Genomic DNA, 17506 nt, shown 5'->3' on the forward strand with positions numbered 1-17506 from the left:
GACTATAATCCTTATCAGGTTTGAAAAAATAATAAAAAACCTTTTAAATAAAATCCTCCTTTATGGCAACACTTAAAGCTTGGATTTAGTTTCTGTCCATTTTTAGATGACAGAGAAAACTCGATCTGAACCATAATTATTATCCTTGGATTCAATCTAGTCTTTTTCAGATAAAATGACTATTTTATATTTGGAAGGAAGACTAGTTATCCATCCCTTCCCTGCTCACTGGTGTTTCTTTTTAAATCAAACGTTATTAAAATGAAATCATTTTCATTCCAAGTCCTTTGCTGACGGTTCAGCTCCTTCATCCAGAGCCTTCATCTTCAGTCAGGATCCGAGGTTCAAGAAGAAGATTCTTCATTGAGACGTTCAACATTAGAAGAAAAGGTGGGTGATGTTATTCTGAGGTCAAAGGTCAAGGCTACATATCAGCTCAGGCGCTGCAAAAACCAAACAAAAATAAGTTTAATTTTCTTAAACTAATTTGAGCAGTAAAATAGGACGAGCTGCTAATGAACTGATGATTTACCTGCAAAAATCAAGTAGGAATGAACGTGTAGATCAATTGAATCAATTTGGAGCTTAATGGGGGGATTGCTGACCTCTAGTTGACCTTAAAGGAATAGTACACCCAAAACATGATTAGCCTTCATTTTCTACTCACCCCCATGCTGAACAACACTCTGGAGTACTTTTTTGATATCTCAAATGCATCTGGAGATCTGGGAGGCTTCTTGCTGTCTGCTGACATTCAAATAATGGAGGTCTATGGCGCCCGAGGCAGAAAGGTCCATAAAAGTCCACAAAAAACGTGTCAATATTCCTCCATACTGCTCGTCCAATGTATTCCAAGTGTCCTGAGTGGGTAGCATCCATAATTTACTCGAAACGAAGTCATTTAGAATGTTTTAGAGCATAAACAGTGTATAGGATTTCCTAAAAGCGCGTTCACGAGTCTACGGAAACCGCGGCAGACCAAACCGGATGAAAGTGCGCATTCAGCTCGGCAAAACACTCATGCTCTTCCTCAACACTGAAGTCCTCAGACATTTTTCTTTCGTTGTTTCTTTCTTTGCACAGGTAAACAGCACATTTCTTCTTCTACGCTTGCATTATCGGCAGAGCAGATGCTGAATGCGCACTTTCATCTGGTTTGGTCTGCCGCGGTTTCCGTAGACTCGTGAACGCGCTTTTAGGAAATCCTATACACTACTGTTTATGCTCTAAAAACATTCTAAATGACTTAGTTTCGAGTAAATTCTGGACGCTACCCACTCAGGACACTTGGAATACATTGGACGAGCAGTATGGTGGAATATTGACACGTTTTATGTGGACTTTTATGGACCTTTCTGCCTCGGGCGCCATAGACCTCCATTATTTGAATGTCAGCAGACAGCAAGAAGCCTCCCAGATCTCCAGATGCATTTGAGATATCAAAAAAGTACTCCAGAGTGTTGCTCAGCATGGGGGTGAGTAGAAAATGAAGCCTAATCATGTTTTGGGTGTACTATTCCTTTAAGATATATACTTAATATCTTAAAAACAACAGCGGCAAACATCTTTTTTTATTTATTTCGTTTTTACAAATTACCATTTAAAATGCACAAACGAACCCCTAAACCTTCTATTTGCTGAGTTTGTTTCATGTGGGTGGGGGTCAGCTTCACGCAGCTAAGGCTCCTCCCATTTGATGACGCAGTCCAGGTGGTAAACACTGCAGAGAGGTGAACTCCCTGGGGCACACGCTCAGTCTGAGGGAACCAAAAGAGTTTAACCACTAACATTATGTTAACATTTGAGTTTACTGACATGTTAACTAAATTGATATCCAAAATATGGCCAGAGTCCTTTTAAATTGACTCCCCCCATGTCAGCTCATTACTCGTTACACCAGACCTACTGAAAGGAGCGAGGTGGTCTTTACCTTAACCTATGACCCAAAGAGTCATAGGTTGATAATTTGAATTATTAAAGAGGAATTTTAATTGCACTTATTCGAATTTGATCCCATTTCTAAATGAAGATTAAAAAAAACAATAAATCAGAATATAAATAACTTTCCTAATCGAATATTTAAAAGGGTTATTCCTTTTCAATTTTCTCTTTCAAATCCTTTTATGAAATTGCGTTTTCTTTTTGCTTTATCTCCATTTACCTTTTCCGTGAGCCATCTGGTCCCTGAGCACAACATAACCAGTTAAACTTTCTCATTGGTTAGACTGCCTCAATTTGCTGTTGAAGATTAAGTCATCCATGTCAGGTCATCGTCGTTCCAAAAAGGTTAAAAACAAACCTCTTGGCTTTTTTTCTCCCCAAGTTTGAAGACGTTTTGCTTCCATTCCAGGAAGCTTTTTTTAATTCAAATATCTGATATAGTGTTGAGTTCCAAGCTTTATAGACAAAGCTCAACAAAGCCTTGTTTGGGCTGCTCTATAAAGTTCACATATATACAATATTAATATATTAAGATATATTCATATACAATATGAAGAAGTTTACACTGATCGTCTGTCAATGTGCACTGCTCAAAAAAAATTACAGCAGCACTTTAAAAACACATCAGATCTCAATGGGGAAAAAATCATGCTGTTTATTTCTTCTGATATGGACTGGATGATGTGTTAGGAACAAAAGGATGCCACATCATTTGATGGAAATGAAAATGATCAACCTACAGAGGGCTGAATTCAAAGACACCCCAAACATTACAGTGAAAAAATTATGCAGCAGGCTAGTCCATTTAGCTGAAATTTCATTGCAGCAACTCAAAATGGTATTCAGTCATTTGTATGGCCCCCACGTGCGTGTATGCATGCCTGACAACGTCGGGGCATGCTCCTAATGAGACGACGGATGGCGCCCTGGGATATCTCCTCCCAGATCTGGACCAGGGCATCACTAAGCTCCTGGACAGTCTGAGGTGCAACCTGGCGGCGTCGGATGGATCGAATCATAATGTCCCAGATGTGTTCTATTGGATTTAGGTCAGGCGAGCGTGGGGACCAATCAATGGTATCCATTCCTTCATCCTCCAGGAACTGCCTGCATACTCTCGCCAGATGAGGCCGGGCATTGTCGTGCACCAGGAGGAACCCAGGACCCACTGCACCAGCATAGGGTCTGACAATGGGTGCAAGGAGTTCATCCCAATACCTAATGGCAGTCAGGGTGGTGTTGTCTAGCCTGTATAGGTCTGTGCGTCCCTCCATGGATATGCCTCCCCAGACCATCACTGACCCACCACCAAACCGGTCATGCTGAATGATTTTACAGGCATCATAACGTTCTCCACGGCTTCTCCAGACCCTTTCACGTCTGTCACATGTGCTCAGGGTGAACCTGCTCTCATCTGTGAAAAGCATTCATTCACACCAGTGGCCTTCTGGAAGTCATTTTGTTGGGCTCTGGCAGTGCTCCCCCTGCTCCTCTTTGCACAAAGGAGCAGATACCAGTCCTGCTGATGGGTTGTAGAGCTTCTACGACCCTGTCCAGCTCTCCTGGAGTAACTGCCTGTCTCCTGGAATCTCCTCCATTCTCTTTAGATTGTGCTGGGAGACACAGCAAACCTTCCGGCAATGGCACGTATTGATGTGCTATCCTGGAGGAGTTGGACTGCCTGTGCAACCTCTGTAGGGTCCAGGTAGCGCCTCGTGCTAACAGTAGTGACAGTGACCCTAGCAAAATGCAAAACTGGTGAAAAGGAGTCAGAAAAGATGAGGAGGGGAAAAAATGTCAGTGGCCTTCAGCTGTAAAACCATTCCTGTTTTGATGTTCGTCTCGTTGTTGCCCCTGTAGTTCACCTGTTGTTGTTAATTAACACCAAAGCAGCTGAAACTGATTAACAACCCCCTCTGCTACTTACCTGACCAAATCAATATCCCAGAAGTTTATTTAACTTGATGCTATACTCTGATTAAAGTGTTCCTTTAATTGTTTTGAGTAGTGTATAAGTAATGACTTCTAAATGATTAAGGATACTGTGATGTAAAAACATAATTGTGCCATAAAACTGTGTTTTTGTGTTTTAAAGAGTACTACATGGGCATTTTTAGGATACATGCTGGGAGACAATCATAACTGGAGGCGTCCACCGACCTCAGGTTTAGGTTACTAATCCACCAACATCAGGATTAGATTAGGTTTAAATCTACCGACCCCAGGTTTAGGTTTCTAATCCACCAACATCAGGATTAGATTAGGTTTAAATCTACCGACCCCAGGTTTAGGTTTCTTATCCACCAACATCTGGATTAGATTAGGCTTAAATCCACAGACCTCAGGTTTAGGTTTCTCATCCACCAACGTCAGGATTAGATTAGGTCTAAATCTACCGACCCCAGGTTTAGGTTTCTAATCCACCAACATCAGGATTAGATTAGGTTTAAATCTACCGACCCCAGGTTTAGGTTTCTCATCCACCAACGTCAGGATTAGATTAGGTTTAAATGCACTGACTTCGGGTTTAAGTTTCTAATCCACCAACATCGGGATTATATAAGGTTGAAATCCACCAACCCCGGGTTTAAGGTTTCTAATCCACCAACGTCAGGATTAGATTAGGTTTAAATGCACTGACTTCGGGTTTAAGTTTCTAATCCACCAACATCGGGATTATATAAGGTTGAAATCCACCAACCCCGGGTTTAGGTTTCTAATCCACCAACGTCAGGATTAGATTAGGTTTAAATGCACTGACTTCGGGTTTAAGTTTCTAATCCACCAACATCGGGATTATATAAGGTTGAAATCCACCAACCCCGGGTTTAGGTTTCTAATCCACCAACGTCAGGATTAGATTAGGTTTAAATGCACTGACTTCGGGTTTAAGTTTCTAATCCACCAACATCGGGATTATATAAGGTTGAAATCCACCAACCCCGGGTTTAGGTTTCTAATCCACCAACGTCAGGATTAGATTAGGTTTAAATGCACTGACTTCGGGTTTAAGTTTCTAATCCACCAACATCGGGATTATATAAGGTTGAAATCCACCAACCCCGGGTTTAGGTTTCTAATCCACCAACGTCAGGATTAGATTAGGTTTAAATGCACTGACTTCGGGTTTAAGTTTCTAATCCACCAACATCGGGATTATATAAGGTTGAAATCCACCAACCCCGGGTTTAGGTTTCTAATCCACCATCGTCAGGATTAGATTAGGTTTAAATGCACTGACTTCGGGTTTAAGTTTCTAATCCACCAACATCGGGATTATATAAGGTTGAAATCCACCAACCCCGGGTTTAGGTTTCTAATCCACCAACGTCAGGATTAGATTAGGTTTAAATGCACTGACTTCGGGTTTAAGTTTCTAATCCACCAACATCGGGATTATATAAGGTTGAAATCCACCAACCCCGGGTTTAGGTTTCTAATCCACCAATGTCAGGATTAGATTAGGTTTAAATGCACTGACTTCGGGTTTAAGTTTCTAATCCACCAACATCGGGATTATATAAGGTTGAAATCCACCAACCCCGGGTTTAGGTTTCTAATCCACCATCGTCAGGATTAGATTAGGTTTAAATGCACTGACTTCGGGTTTAAGTTTCTAATCCACCAACATCGGGATTATATAAGGTTGAAATCCACCAACCCCGGGTTTAGGTTTCTCATCCACCAACGTCAGGATTAGATTAGGTTTAAATGCACTGACTTCGGGTTTAAGTTTCTAATCCACCAACATCGGGATTATATAAGGTTGAAATCCACCAACCCCGGGTTTAGGTTTCTAATCCACCAACGTCAGGATTAGATTAGGTTTAAATGCACTGACTTCGGGTTTAAGTTTCTAATCCACCAACATCGGGATTATATAAGGTTGAAATCCACCCACCCCGGGTTTAGGTTTCTAATCCACCAACGTCAGGATTAGATTAGGTCTAAATCTACCGACCCCAGGTTTAGGTTTCTTATCCACCAACATCAGGATTAGATTAGGTCTAAATCTACCGACCCCAGGTTTAGGTTTCTAATCCACCAACATCAGGATTAGATTAGGTTTAAATCTACCGACTCCAGGTTTAGGTTTCTCATCCACCAACGTCAGGATTAGATTAGGTTTAAATGCACTGACTTCGGGTTTAAGTTTCTAATCCACCAACATCGGGATTATATAAGGTTGAAATCCACCAACCCCGGGTTTAGGTTTCTAATCCACCAACGTCAGGATTAGATTAGGTTTAAATGCACTGACTTCGGGTTTAAGTTTCTAATCCACCAACATCGGGATTATATAAGGTTGAAATCCACCAACCCCGGGTTTAGGTTTCTCATCCACCAACGTCAGGATTAGATTAGGTTTAAATGCACTGACTTCGGGTTTAAGTTTCTAATCCACCAACATCGGGATTATATAAGGTTGAAATCCACCAACCCCGGGTTTAGGTTTCTAATCCACCAACGTCAGGATTAGATTAGGTTTAAATGCACTGACTTCGGGTTTAAGTTTCTAATCCACCAACATCGGGATTATATAAGGTTGAAATCCACCCACCCCGGGTTTAGGTTTCTCATCCACCAACGTCAGGATTAGATTAGGTTTAAATGCACTGACTTCGGGTTTAAGTTTCTAATCCACCAACATCGGGATTATATAAGGTTGAAATCCACCAACCCCGGGTTTAGGTTTCTAATCCACCAATGTCAGGATTAGATTAGGTTTAAATGCACTGACTTCGGGTTTAAGTTTCTAATCCACCAACATCGGGATTATATAAGGTTGAAATCCACCCACCCCGGGTTTAGGTTTCTAATCCACCAACGTCAGGATTAGATTAGGTCTAAATCTACCGACCCCAGGTTTAGGTTTCTTATCCACCAACATCAGGATTAGATTAGGTCTAAATCTACCGACCCCAGGTTTAGGTTTCTAATCCACCAACATCAGGATTAGATTAGGTTTAAATCTACCGACTCCAGGTTTAGGTTTCTCATCCACCAACGTCAGGATTAGATTAGGTTTAAATGCACTGACTTCGGGTTTAAGTTTCTAATCCACCAACATCGGGATTATATAAGGTTGAAATCCACCAACCCCGGGTTTAGGTTTCTAATCCACCAACGTCAGGATTAGATTAGGTTTAAATGCACTGACTTCGGGTTTAAGTTTCTAATCCACCAACATCGGGATTATATAAGGTTGAAATCCACCAACCCCGGGTTTAGGTTTCTAATCCACCAACGTCAGGATTAGATTAGGTTTAAATGCACTGACTTCGGGTTTAAGTTTCTAATCCACCAACATCGGGATTATATAAGGTTGAAATCCACCAACCCCGGGTTTAGGTTTCTAATCCACCAACGTCAGGATTAGATTAGGTTTAAATGCACTGACTTCGGGTTTAAGTTTCTAATCCACCAACATCGGGATTATATAAGGTTGAAATCCACCAACCCCGGGTTTAGGTTTCTCATCCACCAACGTCAGGATTAGATTAGGTTTAAATGCACTGACTTCGGGTTTAAGTTTCTAATCCACCAACATCGGGATTATATAAGGTTGAAATCCACCAACCCCGGGTTTAGGTTTCTAATCCACCAACGTCAGGATTAGATTAGGTTTAAATGCACTGACTTCGGGTTTAAGTTTCTAATCCACCAACATCGGGATTATATAAGGTTGAAATCCACCCACCCCGGGTTTAGGTTTCTAATCCACCAACGTCAGGATTAGATTAGGTCTAAATCTACCGACCCCAGGTTTAGGTTTCTTATCCACCAACATCAGGATTAGATTAGGTCTAAATCTACCGACCCCAGGTTTAGGTTTCTAATCCACCAACATCAGGATTAGATTAGGTTTAAATCTACCGACTCCAGGTTTAGGTTTCTCATCCACCAACGTCAGGATTAGATTAGGTTTAAATGCACTGACTTCGGGTTTAAGTTTCTAATCCACCAACATCGGGATTATATAAGGTTGAAATCCACCAACCCCGGGTTTAGGTTTCTAATCCACCAACGTCAGGATTAGATTAGGTTTAAATGCACTGACTTCGGGTTTAAGTTTCTAATCCACCAACATCGGGATTATATAAGGTTGAAATCCACCAACCCCGGGTTTAGGTTTCTAATCCACCAACGTCAGGATTAGATTAGGTTTAAATGCACTGACTTCGGGTTTAAGTTTCTAATCCACCAACATCGGGATTATATAAGGTTGAAATCCACCCACCCCGGGTTTAGGTTTCTAATCCACCAACGTCAGGATTAGATTAGGTTTAAATCCAACAACCCCGGTTTAGGTTTCTAATCCACCAACGTCTGGATTAGATTAGGTTGAAATCCACCGACCCCGGGTTTAGGTTTCTAATCCACCAATGTCTGGATTAGATTAGGTTTAAATGCACTGACTTCGGGTTTAAGTTTCTAATCCACCAACATCTGGATTAGATTAGGCTTAAATCCACAGACCTCAGGTTTAGGTTTCTCATCCACCAACGTCAGGATTAGATTAGGTCTAAATCTACCGACCCCAGGTTTAGGTTTCTAATCCACCAACATCAGGATTAGATTAGGTTTAAATCTACCGACCCCAGGTTTAGGTTTCTCATCCACCAACGTCAGGATTAGATTAGGTTTAAATGCACTGACTTCGGGTTTAAGTTTCTAATCCACCAACATCGGGATTATATAAGGTTGAAATCCACCAACCCCGGGTTTAGGTTTCTAATCCACCAACGTCAGGATTAGATTAGGTTTAAATGCACTGACTTCGGGTTTAAGTTTCTAATCCACCAACATCGGGATTATATAAGGTTGAAATCCACCAACCCCGGGTTTAGGTTTCTAATCCACCAACGTCAGGATTAGATTAGGTTTAAATGCACTGACTTCGGGTTTAAGTTTCTAATCCACCAACATCGGGATTATATAAGGTTGAAATCCACCAACCCCGGGTTTAGGTTTCTAATCCACCAACGTCAGGATTAGATTAGGTTTAAATGCACTGACTTCGGGTTTAAGTTTCTAATCCACCAACATCGGGATTATATAAGGTTGAAATCCACCAACCCCGGGTTTAGGTTTCTAATCCACCATCGTCAGGATTAGATTAGGTTTAAATGCACTGACTTCGGGTTTAAGTTTCTAATCCACCAACATCGGGATTATATAAGGTTGAAATCCACCAACCCCGGGTTTAGGTTTCTAATCCACCAACGTCAGGATTAGATTAGGTTTAAATGCACTGACTTCGGGTTTAAGTTTCTAATCCACCAACATCGGGATTATATAAGGTTGAAATCCACCAACCCCGGGTTTAGGTTTCTAATCCACCAACGTCAGGATTAGATTAGGTTTAAATGCACTGACTTCGGGTTTAAGTTTCTAATCCACCAACATCGGGATTATATAAGGTTGAAATCCACCAACCCCGGGTTTAGGTTTCTAATCCACCATCGTCAGGATTAGATTAGGTTTAAATGCACTGACTTCGGGTTTAAGTTTCTAATCCACCAACATCGGGATTATATAAGGTTGAAATCCACCAACCCCGGGTTTAGGTTTCTCATCCACCAACGTCAGGATTAGATTAGGTTTAAATGCACTGACTTCGGGTTTAAGTTTCTAATCCACCAACATCGGGATTATATAAGGTTGAAATCCACCAACCCCGGGTTTAGGTTTCTAATCCACCAACGTCAGGATTAGATTAGGTTTAAATGCACTGACTTCGGGTTTAAGTTTCTAATCCACCAACATCGGGATTATATAAGGTTGAAATCCACCCACCCCGGGTTTAGGTTTCTAATCCACCAACGTCAGGATTAGATTAGGTCTAAATCTACCCACCCCAGGTTTAGGTTTCTTATCCACCAACATCAGGATTAGATTAGGTCTAAATCTACCGACCCCAGGTTTAGGTTTCTAATCCACCAACATCAGGATTAGATTAGGTTTAAATCTACCGACTCCAGGTTTAGGTTTCTCATCCACCAACGTCAGGATTAGATTAGGTTTAAATGCACTGACTTCGGGTTTAAGTTTCTAATCCACCAACATCGGGATTATATAAGGTTGAAATCCACCAACCCCGGGTTTAGGTTTCTAATCCACCAACGTCAGGATTAGATTAGGTTTAAATGCACTGACTTCGGGTTTAAGTTTCTAATCCACCAACATCGGGATTATATAAGGTTGAAATCCACCAACCCCGGGTTTAGGTTTCTAATCCACCAACGTCAGGATTAGATTAGGTTTAAATGCACTGACTTCGGGTTTAAGTTTCTAATCCACCAACATCGGGATTATATAAGGTTGAAATCCACCAACCCCGGGTTTAGGTTTCTAATCCACCAACGTCAGGATTAGATTAGGTTTAAATGCACTGACTTCGGGTTTAAGTTTCTAATCCACCAACATCGGGATTATATAAGGTTGAAATCCACCAACCCCGGGTTTAGGTTTCTCATCCACCAACGTCAGGATTAGATTAGGTTTAAATGCACTGACTTCGGGTTTAAGTTTCTAATCCACCAACATCGGGATTATATAAGGTTGAAATCCACCAACCCCGGGTTTAGGTTTCTAATCCACCAACGTCAGGATTAGATTAGGTTTAAATGCACTGACTTCGGGTTTAAGTTTCTAATCCACCAACATCGGGATTATATAAGGTTGAAATCCACCCACCCCGGGTTTAGGTTTCTAATCGACCAACGTCAGGATTAGATTAGGTCTAAATCTACCGACCCCAGGTTTAGGTTTCTTATCCACCAACATCAGGATTAGATTAGGTCTAAATCTACCGACCCCAGGTTTAGGTTTCTAATCCACCAACATCAGGATTAGATTAGGTTTAAATCTACCGACTCCAGGTTTAGGTTTCTCATCCACCAACGTCAGGATTAGATTAGGTTTAAATGCACTGACTTCGGGTTTAAGTTTCTAATCCACCAACATCGGGATTATATAAGGTTGAAATCCACCAACCCCGGGTTTAGGTTTCTAATCCACCAACGTCAGGATTAGATTAGGTTTAAATGCACTGACTTCGGGTTTAAGTTTCTAATCCACCAACATCGGGATTATATAAGGTTGAAATCCACCAACCCCGGGTTTAGGTTTCTAATCCACCAACGTCAGGATTAGATTAGGTTTAAATGCACTGACTTCGGGTTTAAGTTTCTAATCCACCAACATCGGGATTATATAAGGTTGAAATCCACCAACCCCGGGTTTAGGTTTCTAATCCACCAACGTCAGGATTAGATTAGGTTTAAATGCACTGACTTCGGGTTTAAGTTTCTAATCCACCAACATCGGGATTATATAAGGTTGAAATCCACCCACCCCGGGTTTAGGTTTCTAATCCACCAACGTCAGGATTAGATTAGGTTTAAATCCAACAACCCCGGTTTAGGTTTCTAATCCACCAACGTCAGGATTAGATTAGGTTTAAATCCAACAACCCCGGTTTAGGTTTCTAATCCACCAACGTCTGGATTAGATTAGGTTGAAATCCACCGACCCCGGGTTTAGGTTTCTAATCCACCAATGTCTGGATTAGATTAGGTTTAAATGCACTGACTTCGGGTTTAAGTTTCTAATCCACCAACATCGGGATTATATAAGGTTGAAATCCACCAACCCCGGGTTTAGGTTTCTAATCCACCAACGTCAGGATTAGATTAGGTTTAAATGCACTGACTTCGGGTTTAAGTTTCTAATCCACCAACATCGGGATTATATAAGGTTGAAATCCACCAACCCCGGGTTTAGGTTTCTAATCCACCAACGTCAGGATTAGATTAGGTTTAAATGCACTGACTTCGGGTTTAAATTTCTAATCCACCAACATCGGGATTATATAAGGTTGAAATCCACCCACCCCGGGTTTAGGTTTCTAATCCACCAACGTCAGGATTAGATTAGGTTTAAATCCAACAACCCCGGTTTAGGTTTCTAATCCACCAACGTCAGGATTAGATTAGGTTTAAATCCAACAACCCCGGTTTAGGTTTCTAATCCACCAACGTCTGGATTAGATTAGGTTGAAATCCACCGACCCCGGGTTTAGGTTTCTAATCCACCAATGTCTGGATTAGATTAGGTTGAAATCCACCGACCCCGGGTTTAGGTTTCTAATCCACCAACGTCTGGATTAGATTAGGTTTAAATCCACCGACCCCGGTTTAGGTTTCTAATCCACCAACGTCTGGATTAGATTAGGTTGAAATCCACCGACCCCGGGTTTAGGTTTCTAATCCACCAACGTCTGGATTAGATTAGGTTTAAATCCACCAACCCCGGGTTTAGGTTTCTTGTCCACCAACGTCTGGATTAGATTAGGTTTAAATCCACCAACCCCGGGTTTAGGTTTCTAATCCACCAACGTCTGGATTAGATTAGGTTTAAATCCACCAACCCCGGGTTTAGGTTTCTTGTCCACCAACGTCTGGATTAGATTAGGTTTAAATCCACCAACCCCGGGTTTAGGTTTCTTGTCCACCAACGTCTGGATTAGATTAGGTTTAAATCCACCAACCCCGGGTTTAGGTTTCTAATCCACCAACGTCTGGATTAGATTAGGCTTAAATCCACCAGCCTTGGGATTAAATTTCTAATCTACCAAGGCCAGGATTAGATTAGGATGGGAACCAGTATAGCTTCTCAGATCCTCATGTCTGCAAATCCTAGATTTCGGCTGGCTGCATTTGGATGAACTTGACTACCCCTACAATGGTGGACAATCTAACATGTTAGGCGACACTGCATCTTTTTTTACATCAAGAAGAAAAAGGGTTCTTTAAAACCTTTCTATTAGTTTTCTGCTGAATGTCAATCCATTGAATCTGTACTAAATGTGTTTCAGTCTGATGTGATTAAACAGTTTTCTGCATTCATCTATAGTTTGATTAAAGGTATTTATTTATATCTAATCTTTATAAGATTAATCTGTTTTTCAGGGTTTTTTCTGCTGTTGATTTTTCAGCTATTGGTGTGAAATCTGCTGCTGTTGTGAGTGATGAAGACAGCCTTCTGCCTCCACTGACAGTGAGGCTGATCTGAGGTCAGTTACAGAAGCAGCTGATGGGAAGGTGTGGCTGTGATGATGAGGAGGGACGAGCTCTTCCTCAGACCTTTATAAGCCTCTCATTGTGGATCAGATTGTTGAACATCCTGAGTCGCTGCAGCAGTTCCATCATCAGAGGTAAGATTTCACTCCTTGGTCCCATTTTGTGCTTTAGAAGATGTTTGAAGCAAACCTGCAGACTGACGGTCAGGAAAGTGTTTTGATGAAGAGCAGAGACCCAAACTGGTTTGTTTAACTTTGTGATCATTAGGCTGCTGCTGGATCAGAGATCCTTCATAACGGGTCTGCTTTAGAGCTTAAATCAGGAACGGCACAGATAACCGCGTCAGGATGAGCAGCAGCAAATAACTTCTCTTTATGAGAAAACATAATTTCACTGTTAAAGCTGATATTTGAGATGATCTCAGGTTGGTTCCTTTGACTAAATTAGCCATTTGGTTTTCAGAACATAGTTAGTTGGTATTTAAAGACATGTTATTGGCATTTACAGACATTAGTTAAGCTTTTAGTCAAGCCAGCATTTGTGCTAAAAAGCACTGCATAACATCTTGTAGGAATTAGCCCAGATGTCAGTCAAAGTGCTTTTAAGGTTATAAAAAAATGACTCTCAGCCTTAATTTCAGCGTAGCAGGCGACTAATAGTCCCCACTAGTGAGGTCTCTGTAATCTCTCCAAAGTACATCATCCCAGAAGGTTTCCATCTGTTGTATTTCAGGAACTACAGCCTGCTGTAGATCCTGTGATGAGATTTTATGGGGGATTCTTTCAGGTTCTTGCTGCCTGCTGGCAAACACTGCCTCCCTTCCAGTACATTACAGCTGATAAATCAACGGCTGAAAACTTTGAAACGTGGAATTTCTCCTCAGAGAGAGGAGGCTCATTTTGCCACGGTTTTTAGGCAAGTCAAAGTCAATTTCACAGTCTTCAGTTATCATATACAAGCACTTTTGAAATGCTGGTGCTTTCATAGATTTTATATCAAAAACTCATTTGCAGTATTTATATTTAGGGGAGATATGACATAGTTATCTCACTCATCCTGAGCCAGCAGGGGGCAATGTACAAGAATCTTTGGACTGTAACGCCAAAAACTAGATCAAAGGTACTTGTATTCATATCATGTGTGGCTTGTCCCACAAACCCTTTCCAGCTCTGCTGGGAGGAGCCCAGTGCAATCAGTCAGGCTCTCCTCTCCAGCCCCTGGTACAGGCCTTCCTGGGGAGGCTGGGAAGTGTGTTCCACCTTTAGTTGGAACACACCCTCTTGTCCACCGCTCCAATGTGCCAGTCCAGGGGCACTGATCTCTACTTACAAGCAAAGTTGAAGATGCGTGTCAGCCATGATAGCTCAACAACATCTAGAGACGTAAGGTTCTCAGGGTGGATCTTATTCACCCCCAAGCCTTGCAATGGAGTTTTTTTGACCACCTTGATGACTTTAACCTGGGTGGTAGGACCTGACAGCATCCTTTACTGCCGGCGTCAACACTGAAGTTGAGGAGTGCCCTCTCACTTTTTGGGCCTCACCATTTGCACATCACTTGGCTTTTTCTGTGTACATCATTGTTGGATGTTATAGATTCGCGGTAGGAAAATCAACAGGGACGTCTCCTGAAGTTGTAATCCACAATGGGGATGCTGGACCTGACCTCAGGATCTAAGATGGCTGATGTTGTTTAGAATGAAGTAATCGCTTGGGTTTATCTAATGTTCTTGTTTGTCAAATTATGGGATGTTTTGCTAGCAGTGGCTTGCTTATTACATCGTCCCTTGACCTATCGGTCCAGATAAACGCAGTGTCAGGCCTCGGGTCACGTAGCTTTTGATCTGTTTGTGTGCAGGAAGCATGGAACTGACAACAGGCCCCACCCTCAACACCTCTGCTTGGCTCCACCCTCCTTACAACACCTCTTCGGGGCCTTGGATCGAGGCGCCGTATCCATACGGCACTGCTGAGCTTGTTCTGATTGGCATGGCAACGGCCTCTCTAAGCATCCTCACTGTCCTTGGGAACACACTCGTCATCCTTTCCATCAAAGTCAACCGCCTCCTACGGACAATCAACAACTACTTTCTGGTGAGTTTGGCAGCAGCCGACTTGTTGATTGGACTGCTGTCAATGAACGTGTATACGCTGTACAGCCTGAGGGGCCACTGGCCCCTGGGGCCAGAGCTCTGCGACGCATGGCTTGTTCTGGACTATGTAGTGAGTAATGCGTCTGTCCTGAACCTGCTGCTGATAAGTTTGGACCGGTACCTGTGCACCAGATGGCCTCTAAGCTACCCTGTGCGTCGAACGGGTCATATGGCGGGCCTGATGATCGGAGCTGCCTGGCTACTGTCATTCCTCCTGTGGGCCCCTGCCATCCTGTGCTGGCAGAGGGCGGGCGGCAGGAGGGTCATCCCTGATGGACAGTGTTACATCCATCTTCTGGCGAGCCCAGCCGTCACCATGGGAACCACACTGCTATCTTTTTACCTGCCTGCGCTGGTCATGATTGGACTGTACAGCCGCCTGTCCGTGGCCAGCCGCCACCGACTTTCAGCCTTTCAGGACGGGCGGAGAACTCTTAGCCTGTCCCGTCCAGCTGTGAAGAACTTTCTCCTGGGACAACGCAGCTGGGGGGCCAGCAGCCTGTCATCAGATTTGTCTCTGCATCGGCAAGGGACATCCGGAAGTCCAGTGGACAAGGCAGACAAGTTGGACAGTTGCAAACGCCCGGTGGGTACAGTTTCTCATTTTTAGTACTGAAGAAAGTAGTTACGTCCTAAACTGACCTGTCTGTCTGATCAGCAGCATCTCTCCCGGACCTCCTCAGATTCCTCGTCCATCGTTGACCTCCACAGCTCAGCCTCTGCAGCGCTGTCTTCCTGCCCCAGCTTCAGGTCCCAGGAGAGGAGGAGGCGCCGGGCGATGGCGAGAGAAAGGAGGCTGACCAACACCATCCTCGCCATTTTGTTGGCTTTCATCGTAACCTGGACGCCCTACAACGTTATGGCGGTCATTGGCGCCTTTCGTCACATGCGAATCCCGGACGGTCTGTGGACTGCGGGCTACTGGCTGTGTTATGTCAACAGCACCATCAACCCCTGTTGCTACTCGCTGTGCAACGTCACCTTTAGGAAGACCTTCTGCTGCCTGCTGAGCTGCGGCAGCAGGAAGCTAAACCAACACTGAAGCAGGCTGACCAGCCGCTTATTTCTCTGAAGAACTACTATTCAGAACCTCTTCGTTTGGAAGGGTAGAGCTTTAAAGTGTTGCTAACACTCATAGCACTATAAGCAAGAACATTTGCTCACGTGTCTAACAACAGAAGGCTGCCTGAGCTTTAGCTTCACTAAACTCACAACTGTTTTTTCTTGAGTTGCATCCCATTTTGAATCAAACATCTTCTTGCACCTTTTTACTCCTGATGTTGGAAAACTCACTCGCCACCAGCTCTTTGGCTTGTTGGATAATTAGTAAACATGGAGGGCCATACTCCAGTCAGATGACTTTATGATAAATATACACAGAACACTGGAAAAACAATCTAGAAATGAGTAAAAGTTTCTTAAATTAAATGTATTTATCCTTGATTTGTGGAGGTAAATGAGATAGTTTGCCAATGGAATGAGTATTTTTACTCTTAAAATAACAAGATAACATGCACTTGAAATAAGACAATGCAATTGTGTTTTATTTTAAATTCAAAATGTCTTGTTCCATTGGCAAAATGGCTCTTTTACCTCCTCAATCCAAGAACAAATGCACTTATTTTAAGAAAAAATTACCTATCTAGGTTTACTTTTTTTCCACTGAACGGCTACATTTACTAAATTTGAGCAAAAATGATCACGACAGTGGGGCGATAGTGGCGTCAGTTTCCTGAAGCTCCGACTTTCAGTCTCATTGTGTCTTTGGGTAAGATACTTCACCTGCATTGCCCACCGATGGCGGTCGGCGGGACTGGTGGTGCCAGTGTACGGAAGCCTTGCTTCGATTGGTGTGCCCCAGGGCATGTGTGGCTACAGTGTAGCTTACCACCATCAGTGTGTGCGTGAATGACTGAATGTAGCATAAAGCCTGACTTGAAAAAGTACAAAATAAGTAGAGACTATTTATAGGCCAAAGCCGAAAAGACAAAAATTAAAAAATACTACTATGCTGACTTGTTAAAACAAAAAAAAGACAAAAACAAAACATGACTATGTACGTTGAACTCCTGGCTCAGAGGTTATGTGTGGATCTGCTCCAACAAACAAACAGAAAATCCGTTACAGTAATATTCTCTGACCCTTTGACACAAAATAAATACCAGATCATTATTTCAGTCTAGAAAGAACAGACTTCTTTCAGTCATGATTTCTCTCCAAAATGTATATATTTCCCCCCCCAACAGCTTTTAGGTCATGTGACTGACTGTCAGCAAACTTAAAAAAAAAAGACTGGTCGGTGATGCAGACTGGTTTTTAACCAATT

The 17506-nt window shown here is 42.5% G+C and overlaps 1 protein-coding gene across 1 annotated transcript; it reads left to right on the forward strand.

Annotated features, from left to right (window-relative positions):
* The first annotated feature begins 12866 nt into the window (after nucleotides 1-12866).
* Nucleotides 12867-16642, forward strand: chrm4b (cholinergic receptor, muscarinic 4b). Its single transcript, XM_038282204.1, has 3 exons — nucleotides 12867-13162; nucleotides 14886-15766; nucleotides 15839-16642. Exons 1-3 carry the CDS (start codon nucleotides 13042-13044, stop codon nucleotides 16220-16222), a joined length of 1386 nt encoding a protein of 461 aa, XP_038138132.1. The 5' UTR covers nucleotides 12867-13041; the 3' UTR covers nucleotides 16223-16642.
* Nucleotides 16643-17506: the final 864 nt, after the last annotated feature.

This window comes from Cyprinodon tularosa, unplaced genomic scaffold, assembly GCF_016077235.1.
Source record: "Cyprinodon tularosa strain WSP-4 unplaced genomic scaffold, ASM1607723v1 ctg180, whole genome shotgun sequence".
In the NCBI taxonomy this organism is placed as follows: domain Eukaryota; kingdom Metazoa; phylum Chordata; class Actinopteri; order Cyprinodontiformes; family Cyprinodontidae; genus Cyprinodon; species Cyprinodon tularosa.